Below are 17,741 nucleotides of genomic sequence, written 5' to 3'. Positions count from 1 at the left end.
AATTAAAATGAATAAATATTACAATATAAATGTAAAGATGTGGAAGTAAATATGAAAGATAAAGAGATAGTAAAAATGTTTAATCCGACATTAAAAACGAGAGAGACTATTTTATTCTTTTTAATTGTGGTGATTAATGGGCTAACATGAATTGTGTCGGATATTGGCTTAGATACGTGTGCAAGGGGGAGGTATCAAAAATGGAAATGAATTAGCCTTTTGGATCCTCCTACTTGGCAATCCATTCAGAATAATTACCATATCCATTGGTGAGTAAGGGGGTGTTTGGATTTTCAATTTCCATTACCCATAACTCAAAATATGTGAGTCCCATGGCTTAAAAGTGTGTTTGGCATTGTTTCCAATTTTTGTTTCCATTACTCAATTTTCTGATTTTTGAGTGACGAGTTATAGAAACTGAAAACATATTTTAGGTGTTTACAAGTTATGGAAACAGAATTATGACGGTAATCTTGTAAAAACACACACATTGAGGGACCCACCAACCGCAACTTTTGACTTCATTCTTTTTTTTTTTTTTTTTTTTTCCTTCCTTCACATTGGGTGGTCATCTTCTTCTTTTTCCCCCTTTCATGCTAGGTCTGTTTTGGTCTCCTTCATCCTCTTTTTTATTTTATTTTATTTTTTATTTTATTTTATTTTATTTTTATTTTTTATTTTTAATTATTATTATTATTTTTTATTCACTAGGTTCGATGAGTTTGGGTGGTCTCCTTCTTCTTTTTTTTTTTTCTTTTTCCTTTCACATTGGGTGGTCTTCTTCTTCTTCTTTTTTCCCCCTTTTCATGCTGGGTCTGGTCTGGGGATTTTTTTTTTTTTCACTAGGTTCGGTGAGTTTGGGTATTGGGGGTTGAAGGAAAAAAAAAAAGAGAGGGTAAAAGCTGCACCAAGTTATAGGGGTGAAGGGGAAATGAGAAAAGAGAAAAAGATGGGGGAATGAGGGAACCCGCGGGTAGGCTAATAGCTTTGCTTTGACCAAGTTATAGGTATGGGCCCACAAAAAGTTGAAAAATTTTAGTGATGACAAGTTGAGTGAAGTGTGCCAAACGGGTGGGTGATAGGAAATTGGGGTATTTTAAGTGATGAGTGATGATTGATGAGTGATGAAAATTGAGTAAGGAGTGATGAGTGATGAAAAAAAAAAAAAATCAAATAGCCCCTAAATGACCCGAATTAATACTCCATTTTTATTATGGAAAATGAAGAGTTGGGCCTTTTCATTCTTTAAAAACTTCTTATCTCACAATTAATTGAGTAACTCCAGCCTATCAGATTAATGTTTAGCAATTAATCTTGTAACACTCACTATATTAGAATAATGTACCTAATTAATTAGATTAATTTGGGTGGTAATTTTGTGAGGCCCATTAAGCGAATAAATAGAATCATTTAGACCCAATCCAAATTACTACAATATATCAAAAAAAAAAAAAAAAAAGAGATTCTTGGCAAGGAAGGGTGTTCTTTCTGGTGGATTTTTGGACTTGAACACTTTGTGCAGAGATTGTTCTAGCCATACGACACTTGTTGGACTGTTATATCCTGGGGGAGACAAGTAAGAAAAGGTCTACACTGGTTACAAAATTTAGCCAACCAAGGGCTTGAATATCCTTAAAGAGAGTGAGTGTTGCGTCTTAGTCCAAATAGTGTTGTGTAATTTTTCTCTTTAAATTAGTAATATTTAGAAGTACTATTCAATTTCTCGTTGTATTATTTCCATTATTATTGTGTTTTGCACCAACAAAAACCTTTAGCATAGATATATTAATTTTTTTTTTGCCACAAATTTAAATCACGCAAACTTAATAATTTTATATTTTGTGTTAGTGTCATCTTTGCTTCTTCTTCTTCTCAAAAATATTATGTATCATCTTTAGAGGATGCCAACAATATTGATATTATGAGAAAATTTACATAAAAAATTGTTTTATATTACAATCTACTAAAAATGCTTTTTAAATATTTAAACCTTTTTCTATTTTTTATATCACTGGTGTATTTTACAGCTACCAAATATGGTAACTTAAATCTTAATATTTTTAAGTTGTTTCGGAAAAAAAATAAATAAATAAAAGGTTGTCACAAAAGAGGAGTTCATGTAAATTTTTTTTGCAAAATGAAATATCTATTTTGTAAGACTACCAAACTTGATAATTTACAAATGATGGACCCATTCGCAACAATATTTGCATAGTTATATAGTTCCAGCTAAAGTATCAAGCATGCTTTTAGTTTTCAAAAAACACATATCTACTAGCGGTTAAACATTCATCTTGGGTAGTTTTAACTTTTCATATAATTTTACCTTTACATATTCATCTATTTTAATTATATTTTTCTTTAAAAAAACTTTAATTTAGATATTTATAAGTAAACAATGAAATAATGATTCATGAATAATCAAAAACCAAAAAAAATAAATATATATCTATACATATTTATCTTATGCTGTTGTAACTTGACATATAATTTTGCATTTATATATCATCTACTTTAATTTAGATGTTTATAACTAAATAATGAAATCTCTAAACAAGGTAATTAAAACAATCATTTTTCTACAATTCAAAAAGTCACCATTTCTTTTTTCAAAAAATGACCTTTTACATTTCCTTGGATTTTTTTTTTTAAATTTTTTATTTTACTTTGACATACCACTAACCTAACCACTTCATACATTAAAAAAGAAAAAAAAAAATTAAGACTCATTACTACTTCCGTTAAGATATTATGGATGTCTTAATTGATTGAGACCAAACTAGAGAAATGCCTTTCATATTTCCTTGAGAATTCAGAAGGGGAAAATTTGACTTACCACTAACGTAACTACATCTATAACTATTTAAGTCATTTATGATATCTATTTATTATTGATAACCATAAAAATTACAACTAGCTAGGGAACATACAAAGTAATGAAGAATAAATGAAGGAAGAAAAAAAGAAATGACATTAAACGTCGATTCATAACCGTTATTAGGCAAATAAAAAAGTTGTCAAGCGGTGTAAGAAATAAAATAGAGATGACCATGCAGAGGACATTGAAAACTTTACAGTGCAATAAAATCAACCATTACATTCACTTAATTAAATCAATAATAAGCAATTAAATATAATAATATAAATTTTAAACTTAAAACTAATCAAATTCCAACTAGGGAAATTATATTTCCTATCATAACTAAAAATGAGATGTTCTTCAGTAATTTAGAAATTATATTAGAAATAAAGTTGGAAATTATATATATATATATATATAGGGTTGGGTTCAAGTTACACCTGGTGTAATTCTAAGTAAGGTTACACCACTCATTATTTTTTAATAGGATGCCAATTTTGACAAATCCACCGTTGGATTACATTATCTTTGTATATTCTTCATACTTGCAAAATTTCAAGGTAATCGAATATCAATAGTCATGTCATCAATCAATTGTTTAGATTCAAGTGTTTGTAGTTTAAAATAATACATAAAAAATGTGTTTATGGATGAAATAGTAAATAACATCCGATTAGCATGAAAATTGGCATGCATATTAAAAACATATAGAACATGTAATTCAACGGTAAGATTTCCAAAATATGAATTCAATAACAAGTTATTAGGAGGTATAACATAGCTTAGAGTTACACCAAGTGTAACTTGAACCCAGCCAATACATATATATATATATATATATAGATAATCATAATCTTCGTATACCATGACTTTAAAAAGTCTAATGAACAGCTTTACCTCTTATCTAATGTCTATGTTATGCAAATTATCAACTAGTAAATATATGATAATGATAAGAAATGTTATAGACAAGTTTATGAAAAATATGATAAAACTATTAAAAAAAACTATTTATAAAGTTTAAGGACTAAAATAGTATTTTAACCAAAAAATTATCATGTGCAACGCGCTGGTCTACAACTAGTAGTAAATAACTTCCGATTTGAACGAAATTTGATATACATGTTAAGAACATAAGGAACATGAAATGCAGTGGTTAAATTTTCAAAATTCACACCCGAAAGAGAGATATAGAGAAATTTAAAGAGTTTCTCTCCAAACTAGTTTGGAGATTAACTTTGTTCTGATTTTTTTCCCTTTTGCATACATGAAGTTGTTCATAGCTTGGCCCGTGAGTTATAAAGATTATATGTTAACTTAATGGGCTGACTATGGACATTATTCTTCTAGCATTAATGTATAATTTGCTAGAATAAGAGGTTGCAACAAAACATTGGCCCATAGATCCATATATCCCATATCCTAACCCAAACCCACCATCATTAACCTCCCTATCTCACCATAAATCACCAAACATCCATCCTCATATCCAAACCCCATACGATTGCAAAGTATTAAAACTCACACTTAAAGGTCACTAAATAGTCCACAACCTATGACTTGACAGGCCAATAGCCCAGCATATTGGCCCAACTTGTTGCCCATTCCTTTAACTTGGAATTCATAACAAAATTATTTTGTTGCCCCCAAGCGCAGGGCGGGGGGGTGGGGGGGGGGTGGGTTTATGGGGATTAAACTCAAGACATGATGGAGGAATTCTTTAAGAGCACTCTTGTAAACGATAAGATACTAAAAATGATTGTATTAAATTTAGTTTACTAAATATATATTTTTCTAATAGCCTAGCAACTTTGAATTAACTATTGGACTTTCTATTATTATTAAAAGATAAAAAAAAAAAAACCACTTAAAGCCTCAATAAAAAAAAAAAGGCAAAGTGCGAACAAAACTAAACCACAAGTACTATGCATTTATCCCTCAAATTTATTTATCCCAATTAAAAACCACCTTAAGCACTATTTTAAAAACCGAACCAGACCGGTCGGTTCGACCAGTTCAACCAAGAATCGAGTACCAGTCTGGTTTGTTAAAAACTGAGAACTGGAGGCAAATCCAATTTTGCTCCAAGTTCGGTTTTTAAAACCATAATATAAAGAGATTCAAATATATTGAAGTTAAATATAAAGATGATATTGTTCACCATCTATTATAGAATTTATTTATTGTATAATATGACTATATATTAAAAAGTTTAATATATTTATGTGGCTAAAATAAAACATTTTGTCACACATTTCACCACTATTTACTTAGGTTTTAGCTAGTGATTGACTTAATATTCATTCAGTACCATTGCTGGATCCATTTGTAAGTGACGTAATTCAATCACAATTGTCTATCCCTAAAAATAATCGGAGATAGATTTGTCTTCTTGCTTTTTACGGCTCCAATTCATTCACCTAAATTCCCAATATGCAAAGGGACTATTATTAAAATTATGAAATACAATATTTTTCACAAAACAGTTTTTAAGTGGCAATATTATTGAAATCAAAGAATAAAGATAGGGTCACAACATTTACACAATAAAGCTTATGTGGTTAACTGTTAAGTGGCAGGATTAGATAAGAACAAGTGCAAGTTTTGTTGTGAAATTTAGGAGTATGTAGAAAACCCACCGACCCGCAAACCCGACCCAACCCAACTCGACCCGACCCGCTGGGTTGGGTTGGTTTTTAAGGTTTGGTGGGTTGGGTTGGGTCACAAAATTTTTTTTAATAGCGGGTCGGGTTAGGTGTGGGTCATAAAATTACAAACCCGCCAAACCCGACCCGACCCCCCCATATTTACTATATATTTAAAATATATTATATATTTAATAATTTTTTTAATATATATATATATACATATATATAATATATACTAATAATAATATATTTAATAAATTAAATAATAATAATAATAATAAAAATTTGTCAAACTCATGAGTTCAACTTGATTCATGTGAGTTGGGTTGAATTTATGTAATGAGTTAGGTTAGGTTGAATTTTTTTGACCCACTATGATGAGTTGGGTCAAAAAATTTTCTCAACCCAGACTTAAGCCGACTCATGCACACCCTAGCGAAATTGTTGTGCAAGGTAGTATTCTAAAATCAGATGCTATATAAGATGGTATGCAAATGATTATGTCGGAGAGAGACGCTCTTGTCCACTTGCCATTTGTTTTCTCTCTTTACCACCAAACTGTACCTCTCTGCAATTTGCACTCTGACAGAGAGAGAGAGAGAGAGAAGTATGGAAGAGGAACAATTGGACTATGTGCTGGTACCATTAGGTCTATTGGTGTTTGGATTATACAACGTTTGGCTTTTGTTCACTGTCCTCCGCTTTCCCAGACGAACCGTCATTGGTATCAATGCTGAATCTCGCCACCAATGGGTCTTCTCCATGATGAGTGTTAAGTCCCTCCTCTCTCTCTCTCTCTCTCTCTCTCTCTCTTTCTCTTTGTGTATGTACTTTACAAGCTCTAACTAGCTATATATGTATATATGTCTGAATTCACACCACGTAAAACATCTGTATTATGGGAATATTATTGTGGTTTGTGGCTTTGCTTTTAAAGGTTTATAATTGTTTGCTTTTGGTAACCATTTTTGTATAGCACTCATAGTGATTACTATTCAACATCATGATGGTACCAAAAAAAAAAAAAAAAAAGGGTTTAATAGAGCTACTTGATAGATCGTGACCTTATGGCATTACCCATGTATTGTGCTGTATACTTGTATTCCACAATTGGATCACCGTGCTTGATGCTTTATTTATATTAAAAAATAATAAAAAAATTAATTAATAAATAAAATTTTTAGTCATAGGAAGGAAGACCCATTTATGGTTTAGCGTATGTGACCCTTTATAGGTGGCTTTGAAAGCTTAGGAATTATTCTTAAATTGGTTCTTGTGAGACTGAGATCCATTAGAAGAAATTGATGAATATGTCCTGCTAGTAGATGATATTGGACCCCTAGACTAGGCACAAAGGAAGAAGCAGCCTTTCGAATTATTCTTGATGATATTGTTCTATTAAGACTTGTAATCAGTATAGAAGGAATGGTAATAAATTGTACATTTTTGGCTTATGACATTCCCATAAGGTCATATGCTCAATAGTGACTTCCTGATGAGGATTTCTGTAGCCCTCCCAAGTGTCAAAGGGGGGTGTGCCTATTAATCTCATATGCTGGTGATGGAAGTTGGAAGCAATTGTTGCAGATAATGAAGAAACATGAACTGAACTGTAGTGTCTTTGGCAATTGAAATTCTCATGTAGAAGCATAAGCAAAATCGTTGACATGGGTGAAAGTTCATGCTTGCTGGAGGCTGGAGCAGGAGCCAGTAGGAATTCTGAAGGAGAAAGGAAACAAATTAATGCAAACTCCTTATGGCCAATCCCAAATTAAAGTACTATCCTTTTGATATGAGATTTTAGGGGAGACTTTAAAGGAATTCAACTGAACTAGATGAAGGTTTCTAGTAACTTTACTGGCTAAAGTTGATGAAAAACATAACGAAAAAGGAAAAGCAAAATTTTGGATACTAAATTGTTGCTGGTAGAAAAAGATGCCATCTTAAATGCAGTTCTGTAAATCCAATTTCTACTTTTTTCTTTTTCCTATGCCCTATGCATTTCAAAAGATATTAGAACAGACAATTTGAGATGCAATAGCCTTCCAAAGCTGGGCTGATTGGGATTAGTTTCCTTATGATACTCTGATATGCTTTGCAACTTTGGAGGGTATATATATGGAGGCTAAGAACTCATCTAACTTACTATGTCTTCAAAAATTTATTGATTCTTACTATTCATGGCAGCTGATGCTGATTTATAATGCCTTGGATCTAATTGAGATAATGCTTGAGAATACAAAGAAAATACAGGAGTTTATGCTGAATTTTTAAATAGACTGATAGTTTGATGATTATTGAATAGAGAAACTAATGATATGCTTTTTCAGTCGCATGTAAACATTGGAATTACATGTAAAAATTATGTTCAGAGAGCATTGGATCCGTCTTTGACTGTATTTATATGAGTAACCTACAGTGATGGTGATGATAAACATGTTACTTCAAATTGGCTAGAGGCATAATAATTATGACTGCAGATCTATTCTTGGACGAATAATTTACAATGAGATTTATTGTCCTCCCATAAAGTATTTCTCAATTTCAATTTAGGGATTTAGATATGAATTCCAATTCTCTGAAAGCACGATTCTAATTCATGGTGGTCAGTATATAATTTCTGTAAGAATTGCTGTTAGCATTTACCTATTGGTCCTGTAGTTTTGAGAATTGACTCCAATGCAATTTTTTCAGGACCCCTTGAAGAATGGTGTTTTGTCAGTTCAAACAATTCGCAACAATATAATGGCATCTACACTGTTGGCAACAACAGCAATTACTCTCAGTTCACTAATCAGTGTTTATGTGAGTAGCACATCAAAGTCTAGTGACAAATCCTCGCAATTGGTTTATGGCAACAAGACTTCCATTCTATCTTCAATCAAGTACTTTTCTATCTTGATTTGCTTCCTTGTTGCCTTCCTTTGCAATGTGCAGTCTATTAGATATTATGCCCATGTTAGCTTCCTGGTCACCGTGCCTACATGGAAAGACAATAATCCGTCTATTGAATATGTTGCAAGAAACTTGAATCGAGGAAGCCTCTTTTGGTCCCTGGGACTGCGAGCATTCTACATGTCATTCCCTCTCTTCCTATGGATTTTTGGGCCCATTCCCATGTTTACTTGTTGTTGCATAATGACATTTATTCTCTATTTCTTGGACACCACTACCAGTTTTACACGGCATCTTCACAATAACTCAAGCAAACAGAATACCGATGATGTGGAATCAGCTGGTCAATCATCGTTAACTGCTGTTGAAACTACATAATTCTATTGCAAGTGGTCAAATATATATTTGTTAAACTTGAATAGACCAATGCCATGTATGGGTATAGAATTAAGTGCCATCCTTACTACATTGGCAGGCATAGTAGCATATGTTTTTCAGTTATCACTTTACACTATTATTTTTGCTTTTCAAGAGGCATGATTGGAGTGACAAGTATCAGGAGCAGCAATTCAAATAGCCCTGCTTGCCAGAATGGTTTCTTTGAAGGGATCTTTGTTTTTTTGCTCAGATTGAATTGAAGGAATCATGTTATTTCATAAAGAAAATATCCAGTTTGATGACTTCCGTGGTTCCGCATTAACTGTCCATCAGCCCAGTTATCTGATTGTTGGGCTGCATATGTACCAAAGAACAATCACTGCATCTCATTAAGCTTGGAGGTGAGAACTGCAACTATTTTCATGGTCATCTATGTAATCATTGCCCAAGCATGGATCAAACCTACAGTGCATTTGGTTTGTGTCAGTCATAGGCCCAAGTGGTGCAATTCAATGTTTTATTGGAAAAGAAGCACTTCTGCACTTATTAAATAATTAAAAATGTATGGAAATGATTCTGATTTGAACTGTTTGAAAAACACCTTTTATTTTGGATAGGTTGAAAAGAAGCATTTGTTAAATTATTAAATGTATTGAAATGATTATGATTTGAGTACACTTTCAAGTCTCAATCAAAATGTCATAAGAAAAACTGGAAAACTCTTACTAGTAATGAATGTTGAGGTCTAAAAAGAACCTTATATGACCTGGTATCAGTTACAACATCAATCAAAGTTTCATGTTCTGTTGAGGGGTGCACGTCGTACCATTCCTCCGTACAACTATTACAGCACGAGCATTAGCATTACACAAAATATTTTGGCTCACGGTCACTTCTTTCTTCTTGAGCACATTGTACCCAATCTAAACTCTTCATACGCACATTAATTTGTACTAACTGATGATATGCATAATGCATGTTAGACATGAGCCTATGCTCTGTCCTGACAAAGAGCAAGACACAATAAATGCCTCTCCCAATGGAATAAAAAATGCTCTTTATCTCTCACTCTATGGAAGAAGAAGAATACTATAGCTTAACTTTAATTAATTAATGGGCCTCTCACCCATTCTTTTTTATTCCTATAATTAATTAACTTAAACATCACAGCAATCAGTCAGCAACGAAACAGTCCAATGCACCTTGATCATGCTCTATAATAATAAAGACATGGCTTAGGAAGAGCACGAAGAAGTGAGACCAAACTCTTTCAATCAATTCCATTATAATAATCTTCTCAAAAAAAATTCCATTATAATAATTGCTATATTGATTAGAAAAATGGGAACTTACAGATATATAAAATGATAGCAAGTCACATTTATCTCTTAGAGAAAATCTCGAGACATAATTTTGTTGTAATTTGTTGAAGTGATTGACGTGTGAATTGTAAAAGAGAAAACAAAAATGGTGAGACAACAAAAAAGTAAGTGATGGTTAATGTTTATTGTTTATAGTCGATCACTTTAATAACTAGTGTTGACAAAGGTTGTGCATAGAAACTGTTTTTTTTATTTATTTATTTTTTTTAATACTTAGTTGCGACTTTGATAGGCAATGCCTTTGTGATATGTGGCTTAATAAAAAAGGTGGCGAGTCAATGCTTTTGTTTTTACTCTTATCCTGAGTTGTTGTTGCCTTGTGTAGAGAGATGTGATGTGAGGGAGGGAGAGCAAAAGTGGTATGCTAACGTGAGACTGTGAGGAGCAGGAGGTAGTGTGCTAAAAGATCGAGAGGGGAAGGCAATGGAGGAAACGTTCCTAAACTTTTTGCTGGTGTTCTCGGGTCTGTTTGTGATGGGAATTTACCATGTCTGGCTTCTCTTCACTATACTGTGCAATCCCAGACGAACTGTCATTGGCTTCAATGCTGAGTGTCGCCAAGCATGGGTCTTCTCTATGATGAGTGTTAGTCTCTCTCTCTCTCTCTCTTGTGATTGTGTGTGTGCCCATATATAATTTATAGTAGTGGCCATGAGACTGATTCACATGGAAAAAAGGAATGATCTATTGTACATGTTTTAAGATCTTTGAAAAGTAGTGGTAGGATTTTATGGCATCTGTAGAAATTGACTGAAAATGATTATACGACAGGTACAACAGGTCCTACTCGTACAAACATAACTGAATGAAATTCCAAAGGGTTGTTGCAAAAAGCAATATGCTTGTTTTTATTGTCACCTTTCGGCATTGCCCATGTATCATTACCATGAAGGCTATTTGTTTTTTGAGTAAGAAAGAAAAAGAAAAAAGAAGGCTATGTATTTCTACCACATCAAATTTTAAAGATATGTAATAAGGTCATTTGAAAGAAGAACTATTTACCGTTTAGCATGGGATTGTGGCTTTTTACTAGCTAGGCTTCTGGAAAGTGGGCAATTGAGAATTCATAACAGATCTATGTATTGTTTCAGAGTGAGTTTGACTTGGAAGTGAGAGTGCACATGGAAACTTAAGGTTATTGTGGACATGGTTTCAGTGAGACTTGAAACAATTTTAGAAAAAAAGATCAATTGTGTCCGGACCAAGCAACGTGAGTGATAATTTTCTGCAGTTTATGTTTTTTTTTTTTTTTTTTTTTTTTTTTTTTTTTTTTTTTGTTTTGTTTTGTTTTTGTTGTGACCGTTTAAATTCATAGTAGTAGTTTTAAGTAACCTTAGGAAATCCTTGACGATTCAATTAGGGAGAATCCGCCTATGAAGCTGGTTCCTCTTTTTCACCTGGTAGCCTTAAACCACCTGTCTACGTTCTTTGGAATTTGTGGGCAATCACAAATGTATATAGTTATCAACAGAGTGATCTAGCATTCTTTTGCAGGTGGTGTTGCAATCTTTGACTGTAGTAGTACGGATAAAATCCAATAAATTTCTTGGGTGAAATTATAGATAATTGAATTTTATAAATCAATCATAGAATTCATGTTTGAGCTAAAATTACTTGTAGCTTCTGTATATTTTTTTGATCCTAACATCTGATCTTGAAAATAACTATTCGTTTGTGATACTGCCTTTATTTTGTCCACATACACCACATTGCATAAATGATTTGTTAAGTTAAATATATGTGTATATATATATATATATGTATATGTCTCTTACCAAAAAAAAAAAATGTATATGTCTTATAGGAGATTTTTTCTTTTTCTTTTTTGGAACTGAATGATGGAATACTTGAGTGAACTCTTATATATGATATTCTTGATTGGGATTGTTAGCTGTATAACCAGGAAAATGTATAATATTTTTAGGATTATGAAGCCAGGCCTTGTTTGAAGCTTTAATTTGAGGGTGTTGTCATGAGTTTTTTCTTGGCAAGTTTTCTGATATTCATGAAATAATTTTTTTGTAGAAATTCATTGATTAATTTTCGGTTGGCAATGTTAGATTTGATTATGGTCTGTCTTTGATTGTTTCTTTGAAGTTCATATTTCAAAGGGCATTTCTGTTATGGATGGATGGTATATATAGCTTAGTATAGGTATAAAAAATGCTGTCTAGTATCTACACAATGGTCCAAATAATATTTTTTAAGAACTGATGTAGTGATGTTAGCATCTAGTCAATGAACAATGTCTGAGAACTACTCACTGCATAATTTTTAGGATCCCATGAAAAATGGTGTTTTGGCAGTCCAAACAATTCGCAAACAATTCGCAACAACATTATGGCATCTACGCTTTTGGCAACTGTAGCAATCACTCTCTGTTCACTGATCAGTGTTGTTGTGAGCACCAACACCGCAGTGATGAGTTCCAGTGAAGTATCAAAATCAGTTTACAGCAGTGAGACTACTATCTCTTCAGTCAAGTACTTCTCTATCTTGCTATGCTTCCTTGTTGCGTTTCTTTGCAATGTGCAGTCCATTAGATACTTTGCCCATACTAGCTTCATGGTTACAGCACCTGCATTGAAAGATAAAAAGGAATCTATTGATTATGTTGCAAGAAACTTGAATCGAGGAAGCTTCTTTTGGTCCCTTGGGTTGCGAGCATATTATGTGTCATTCCCTCTCTTTCTCTGGATCTTTGGGCCCATACCCATGTTTGTGTGTTGCTGCATGATGTCATCTATTCTTTATTTCTTGGACACAACTCATTGTTTTACACAGCAGCTTCAAAAATTCATAGAGGACATGAATGCCAATGATGTGGAATCAGTTCATCGATCATTGTAAGTACTGTTGAATGAAAATAGTACTATATTTGGTTAATGTTAAGACTATATATTTAAAAGAACTCTTTGCATGAACATAGCTAAGTTATTGGTATTTTTTTTTTGGGTTTTCAATAGAGACCTTTGTGTGTTCATGTTATTTTCTTTCTTACTTTTGTCACATAAAATTTGTAGTTTAAGACCATTGAGGAATTCCTATAGGCTAGTGCATGTTACTGCTACAGGGGAGCACAGAAGATGCCACTAGGCTAAGAAGTCATTGGCTATTAGTATGATTTGTACGGTTAATTATTTGGAAGTATTATCCTTGGGCTAAATGGTGAAGGTCAAAGAAATAATACATTTTTTTTTTCAAGATGAAGAAATCCATATAAAAATTCCAACTAAAAAGATGGTTGAAAATTGTGGTAGGCATTGATAAAATATATGGCTTAGTTCGCATTTTAAAGTACTACTCTTGCTTCTGTGTGGAAATATTCTGGTGATAATGAATTTTAGAGCAAGAAACAGTGAATTATAGATTTGGTGACTTTTGTTATAATTTGTTTATGTTTTAAGATGACTGGATTTGAAGTCTTGCATGTTTCACTTATCTGATGTTGTATTTTACTGCAAAAAGAAGCTTAATTCAGAGGAGAGTTGTACAGAAGATCTGCACTAATATGCACCACCTATGAAGGTTTTTTTGTGTTAATGTTGGAATTGAAAAGCTGTCAGTGAAGGATTTTGGGAGGTTGAAATAATAGTGTATTACAATGAACTTGGAAAATATGATGAGCCATTCCTTTTTATAGAAGCGCTAGCTTGGAAACTTGTACAGTAAATGTTTTAGAATATAATATATTGGAATCTTCAAGTTTCTGTTGGAATTGCTGCTACTTGCCAAATCTTGACTTACTCATTAGCCTCTCTGAGGCTACCTTGACCGTCTTTCTATAATTCAATTCATAATGGATTCTCTGATGTGACCTTCATTCTTAGGGGAAATGCGGGGCTTGAGGACTTCCATCTTTGCTCTCCTCTACTTACAGGTGAAGGCGACAACCAAGTATAATTCTAATGTTGCTTGAAGATTCACTGGATCTTGTCCAGAAAAGTACCAGAAATATTGTTGCTACACACTAAGCTGGGGTGAAACTGCAAGTTTTTCACTTTCATATCCGCAACCATTGCTTTGATGTGGAGAACTCTAGGAATGCTTTGGGTATTATGACAGGAAGAGAATGCTATCTTGCTGGTTTGTTCATATCAGTGTGAGATTGATTCATTCCTCACAAATCTTACACCTTTTGCCTTCTAAAGTTCTGTTCAAACACCTCGTTTGTGAAGCTATCATACTGGAAATATGGTTCAGTAGCACCCAAATGAGACAACTGCAATGATTTTCCTTTTTAGATTGCAGATAAAACTGCTGTTGTTGTGAGTTGTATAAGCACCATACTTTCTCCTTTCGTTGAATGTAAGTTTATTCATCCAAAAATGCAAAACTAAACCTCAGTCACTTAATTAGTTTCAATTAGTGGGTGCATCTGCTGAAATAGAATTTTTTATCGGTAACACATATCCAGTGGTTTAAACATATCCAGTGGGTTTTAAACCACGACCTTATTCTTTACTCACACTTGTGTGAGGAGGAAATGTCATTTTAGAAATAGAATTATGAAATTATACTTAAGCTTTTATATCCTTTCTTTTCTTACCTTTCCATCAAGAGGATAAATTATTTCTTAAGATTTTATCTTTGATATGTTTTTCTTAATTTAAAATTGGAGCGTACATTTCCTTCCATAATCCCAAACTCATTGCTGGCACTCTTTAGCCCTTCAAAGTATATACATAGATCGAAGTTCATATATTATTTCTAAATCAAAATGTTGCAATTAATTTTTAAGTATGACGTCCAAAATTTGCCAGTGAAATTCAACTTTTGTTGCTTCCTGTTTAAGCTCGTTTAAAAAAGTCTGAAACTAGTACGCTTTAATCAACATTAGTCGCGAAAAAAAGAAAAAAAAATAAATCTTGTTCAAATACTTTGGGATTGAACTACAACAGAAGCGTCAAGTAATGGCGAATATGACTTCTCTGACTGAGTGATGAAAAATGAATATGAGTTTGGGATGGACTTGTCCAAGGGTACAATAATGCTATACACTGCTGAATTTGGTAATGTTAAGGCATACAGCACATTGCAGGTAATTGGTGTGGAAGCATTACAATTTTAGAGTCATTGGAAGCTCTTTCAAAATTCATCTTAAAAAGAGAAAATAAATTGAACGTATTGATTAATATCTTCCCTCCAAGCTTTCAAAGTATTGAATCCTAAAGCTCAATTAAATATTAACAAGTTAATGTAGACTTGAAAACTTTCCATGGAGTATTGGCTGTTAAAAGAAACCTGGTACCATAATATGGCTGTTGTGGAAAGGGCCTTTACAAACCACTCTCGCATAAGATTGGTTGTAAAAACTGTAAGACTTGTGAAGGATCTCACAAACACAAAGTGGGAACAATAAAATCTAGGGAAAAAAAGAGAATAAATTTACACATACGACAAGAACACTAAGAATTTATGAGGTTAGGCAATAGCTTATGTCCATGGGCAAAAATGGATCAATTCTAAATGTCACAAACTACTCAATTAAGTAGGACAAAGCATCCTTTCAAGGAATCTTTTAGAATAACAAACCAATCCAAAAGGCACTCACAAACCACTCTCAACTTGAGCCAAAGTTCTACAACAATTCTCCACCTTGGCGATATTTGCATGCCACCAACCTTGGCATGAATTGAGCCACCAAAACACGAAATTCCTTAGACATCTCCAACTTGGCAAGGCTTCTCTTAAGCCACAAATATCTCTAGTGCTAAGGCCAAATTGGAGTAGAATAAGTAAACAAAAGGCCAATCACTTGAAGCTACCTCCAAATGTGTCAATAGCAACCAAATGCACTTAAAAGTCCTCAAATGCGATGCATCTTGAACAAGTCCAAGCACTCGAAAGTATTGAACTAGAATTGATAGAATCTGAAAATTAACAGGATTTGAATCATTTTCAAATCTTTTCTCCCGTGCTTCTATATCATTCTCCCATCTCCTCAAATATGGGTAGAGAATGGGATCCAGGGGCAACACCCACCCCAAATCTTACACATTGTTATAGTTATTAGGGATTATAGAGCAACATGCAATAAAATTAGATTACATCAAGTCCTAAATAAATTCTAGACGAACTCAGGTGGATTTTCTGAATTCCTTACATGTCCTTACTTAAGAAGGAAGATTTAAAAAAAAAAAAAAAAATGCTAAAAACCTTTAGCTCAATTGACATCTTCTAGTATTTCTAACAGAGATATCTAGGGGTCAAATTCCTTTACCTCAAACTATCGAATTATTAAAAGAAGAAGTTTATTTATTTAAAAAAAAGAAAGATAAATTACATATACCACCCATGTGTAAGGGTCGTTAATGGGCTGGGTCGGGCCATCTTAGCTAGTTTTTTCTTGGCCCATGGGCCAAATGGGCTAGGCATAGCAGACTGTTGGCTAGTCAACAGGCTAGGCCAAGTTGGGCCTAAAGGAAAAACCTTAGCCTATGACCTTGCCTATGGGCAATGACCATTTAGACTTTAGCGAGTTAGGCTACTAGGTTGGCCTAATAGGTTATCTATGGGCTTGTATTAACATCTTATTTTATTATTTTTTTATAAGGAAATAATCATTTTTTAAAGAGAATAATCAAATTATTATTTTAAGGAAAGAATCAAAGAATTCAAATTTTATTTAAATTTTTTATGGTCAAACGACTCAAACCTATTTAATTTTGTTGATCAAAACCTATTTAAATTTTTATTTATTAAAACTTTAAATGAGTTAAAAAAAAAACCATTTAATAAAAAATGTCCAATTGCTAGACTACTAGAAATATATATATATATATATATATATGGTAAACTAAATTTAACACAATCACTCTGTTAATGCCCATTTTTGACAAAAAGGGCAGTAGAAGAAGCCCAACAATATGAAAAAGATAGAAAAAGAGAATAGTAAAATGAAGACCATTGGGTCAGAATGACAGGAATAATGGTCAATAGGCCCACTAAAATAATAAGTGGCCTAGGAGAAATCAAACGGGCAGAGGAAGCCCTAAGGAATGAAGTAGTAGGCCCATGAAAATTGTAAGAGATGAAAAGAACGTAAAAATAGGATAAGAAAGCCCAAAGAAAGGAATTAGTAAATGGGGCTGGCTTAAAGGCCAAGAAGCCCAAAGATAAGGATGTGATAATTGGGCCGGGGAAGCCTAAAGAATTTAACAAAAGCTCATGAGAATGAAAGAGGTAAGAAAGGATGAAATGGACCAAAGATGCCTAAAGAACGAAATGGGCCGAGGAAGCCCAAGGTACGGAATAGATTGACACAACTAGAATGCTGGGCAGTAAAGATCAAAAGAAGGAATAAGTTAAGAAATTAACATGGCAAATGCTTCAGCTTGTAAGCTCAAAAGTAACAACAAGGCAAAAAGATAAATTTTATCACAATAGGAGCAGTATAGTGACATGAAGCAATGCCTAACCTGGAAAAGGGATGGGATGCAAAGAATGAAACCCCAAAGACTTATTCACGTCGCAAAAGTTAAATGAGCACCAGGGCATGTAGCAGAATCAGACAAAGCTGGAGGCAATGGCAAACGCGTGAGAGCCAGAAAAGCAACAGACTCATATGGAAGTGGA

At 33.2% G+C, this 17,741-nt stretch overlaps 1 protein-coding gene and 1 pseudogene across 1 annotated transcript; both read left to right on the top strand.

The window, feature by feature from the left end:
- The first annotated feature begins 5,962 nt into the window (after nucleotides 1–5,962).
- On the top strand, nucleotides 5,963–9,367 carry LOC111988110 (uncharacterized). The gene is made up of 2 exons (XM_024019907.2): nucleotides 5,963–6,279; nucleotides 8,203–9,367. Exons 1-2 carry the CDS (start codon nucleotides 6,118–6,120, stop codon nucleotides 8,779–8,781), a joined length of 741 nt encoding a protein of 246 aa, XP_023875675.1. The 5' UTR covers nucleotides 5,963–6,117; the 3' UTR covers nucleotides 8,782–9,367.
- LOC111986080 (uncharacterized) lies at nucleotides 9,075–14,518 on the top strand (annotated as a pseudogene).
- Nucleotides 14,519–17,741: the final 3,223 nt, after the last annotated feature.

Source organism: Quercus suber, unplaced genomic scaffold (assembly GCF_002906115.3).
Source record: "Quercus suber isolate HL8 unplaced genomic scaffold, Cork oak 2.0 scaffold_48, whole genome shotgun sequence".
NCBI classification, from domain to species: Eukaryota; Viridiplantae; Streptophyta; class Magnoliopsida; order Fagales; family Fagaceae; genus Quercus; species Quercus suber.
Note: the sequence above shows the minus strand (reverse complement) of the source record. Positions and strands in the feature narration are given on the sequence as shown.

Coding starts and splice junctions, on each gene's coding strand:
- LOC111988110 (XM_024019907.2), top strand. CDS start 6,118: ATGGAAGAGGAACAATTGGACTATGTGCTGGTACCATTAGGTCTATTG. Junction 6,280..8,202: donor GGGTCTTCTCCATGATGAGT/GTTAAGTCCCTC, acceptor CAATTTTTTCAG/GACCCCTTGAAGAATGGTGT.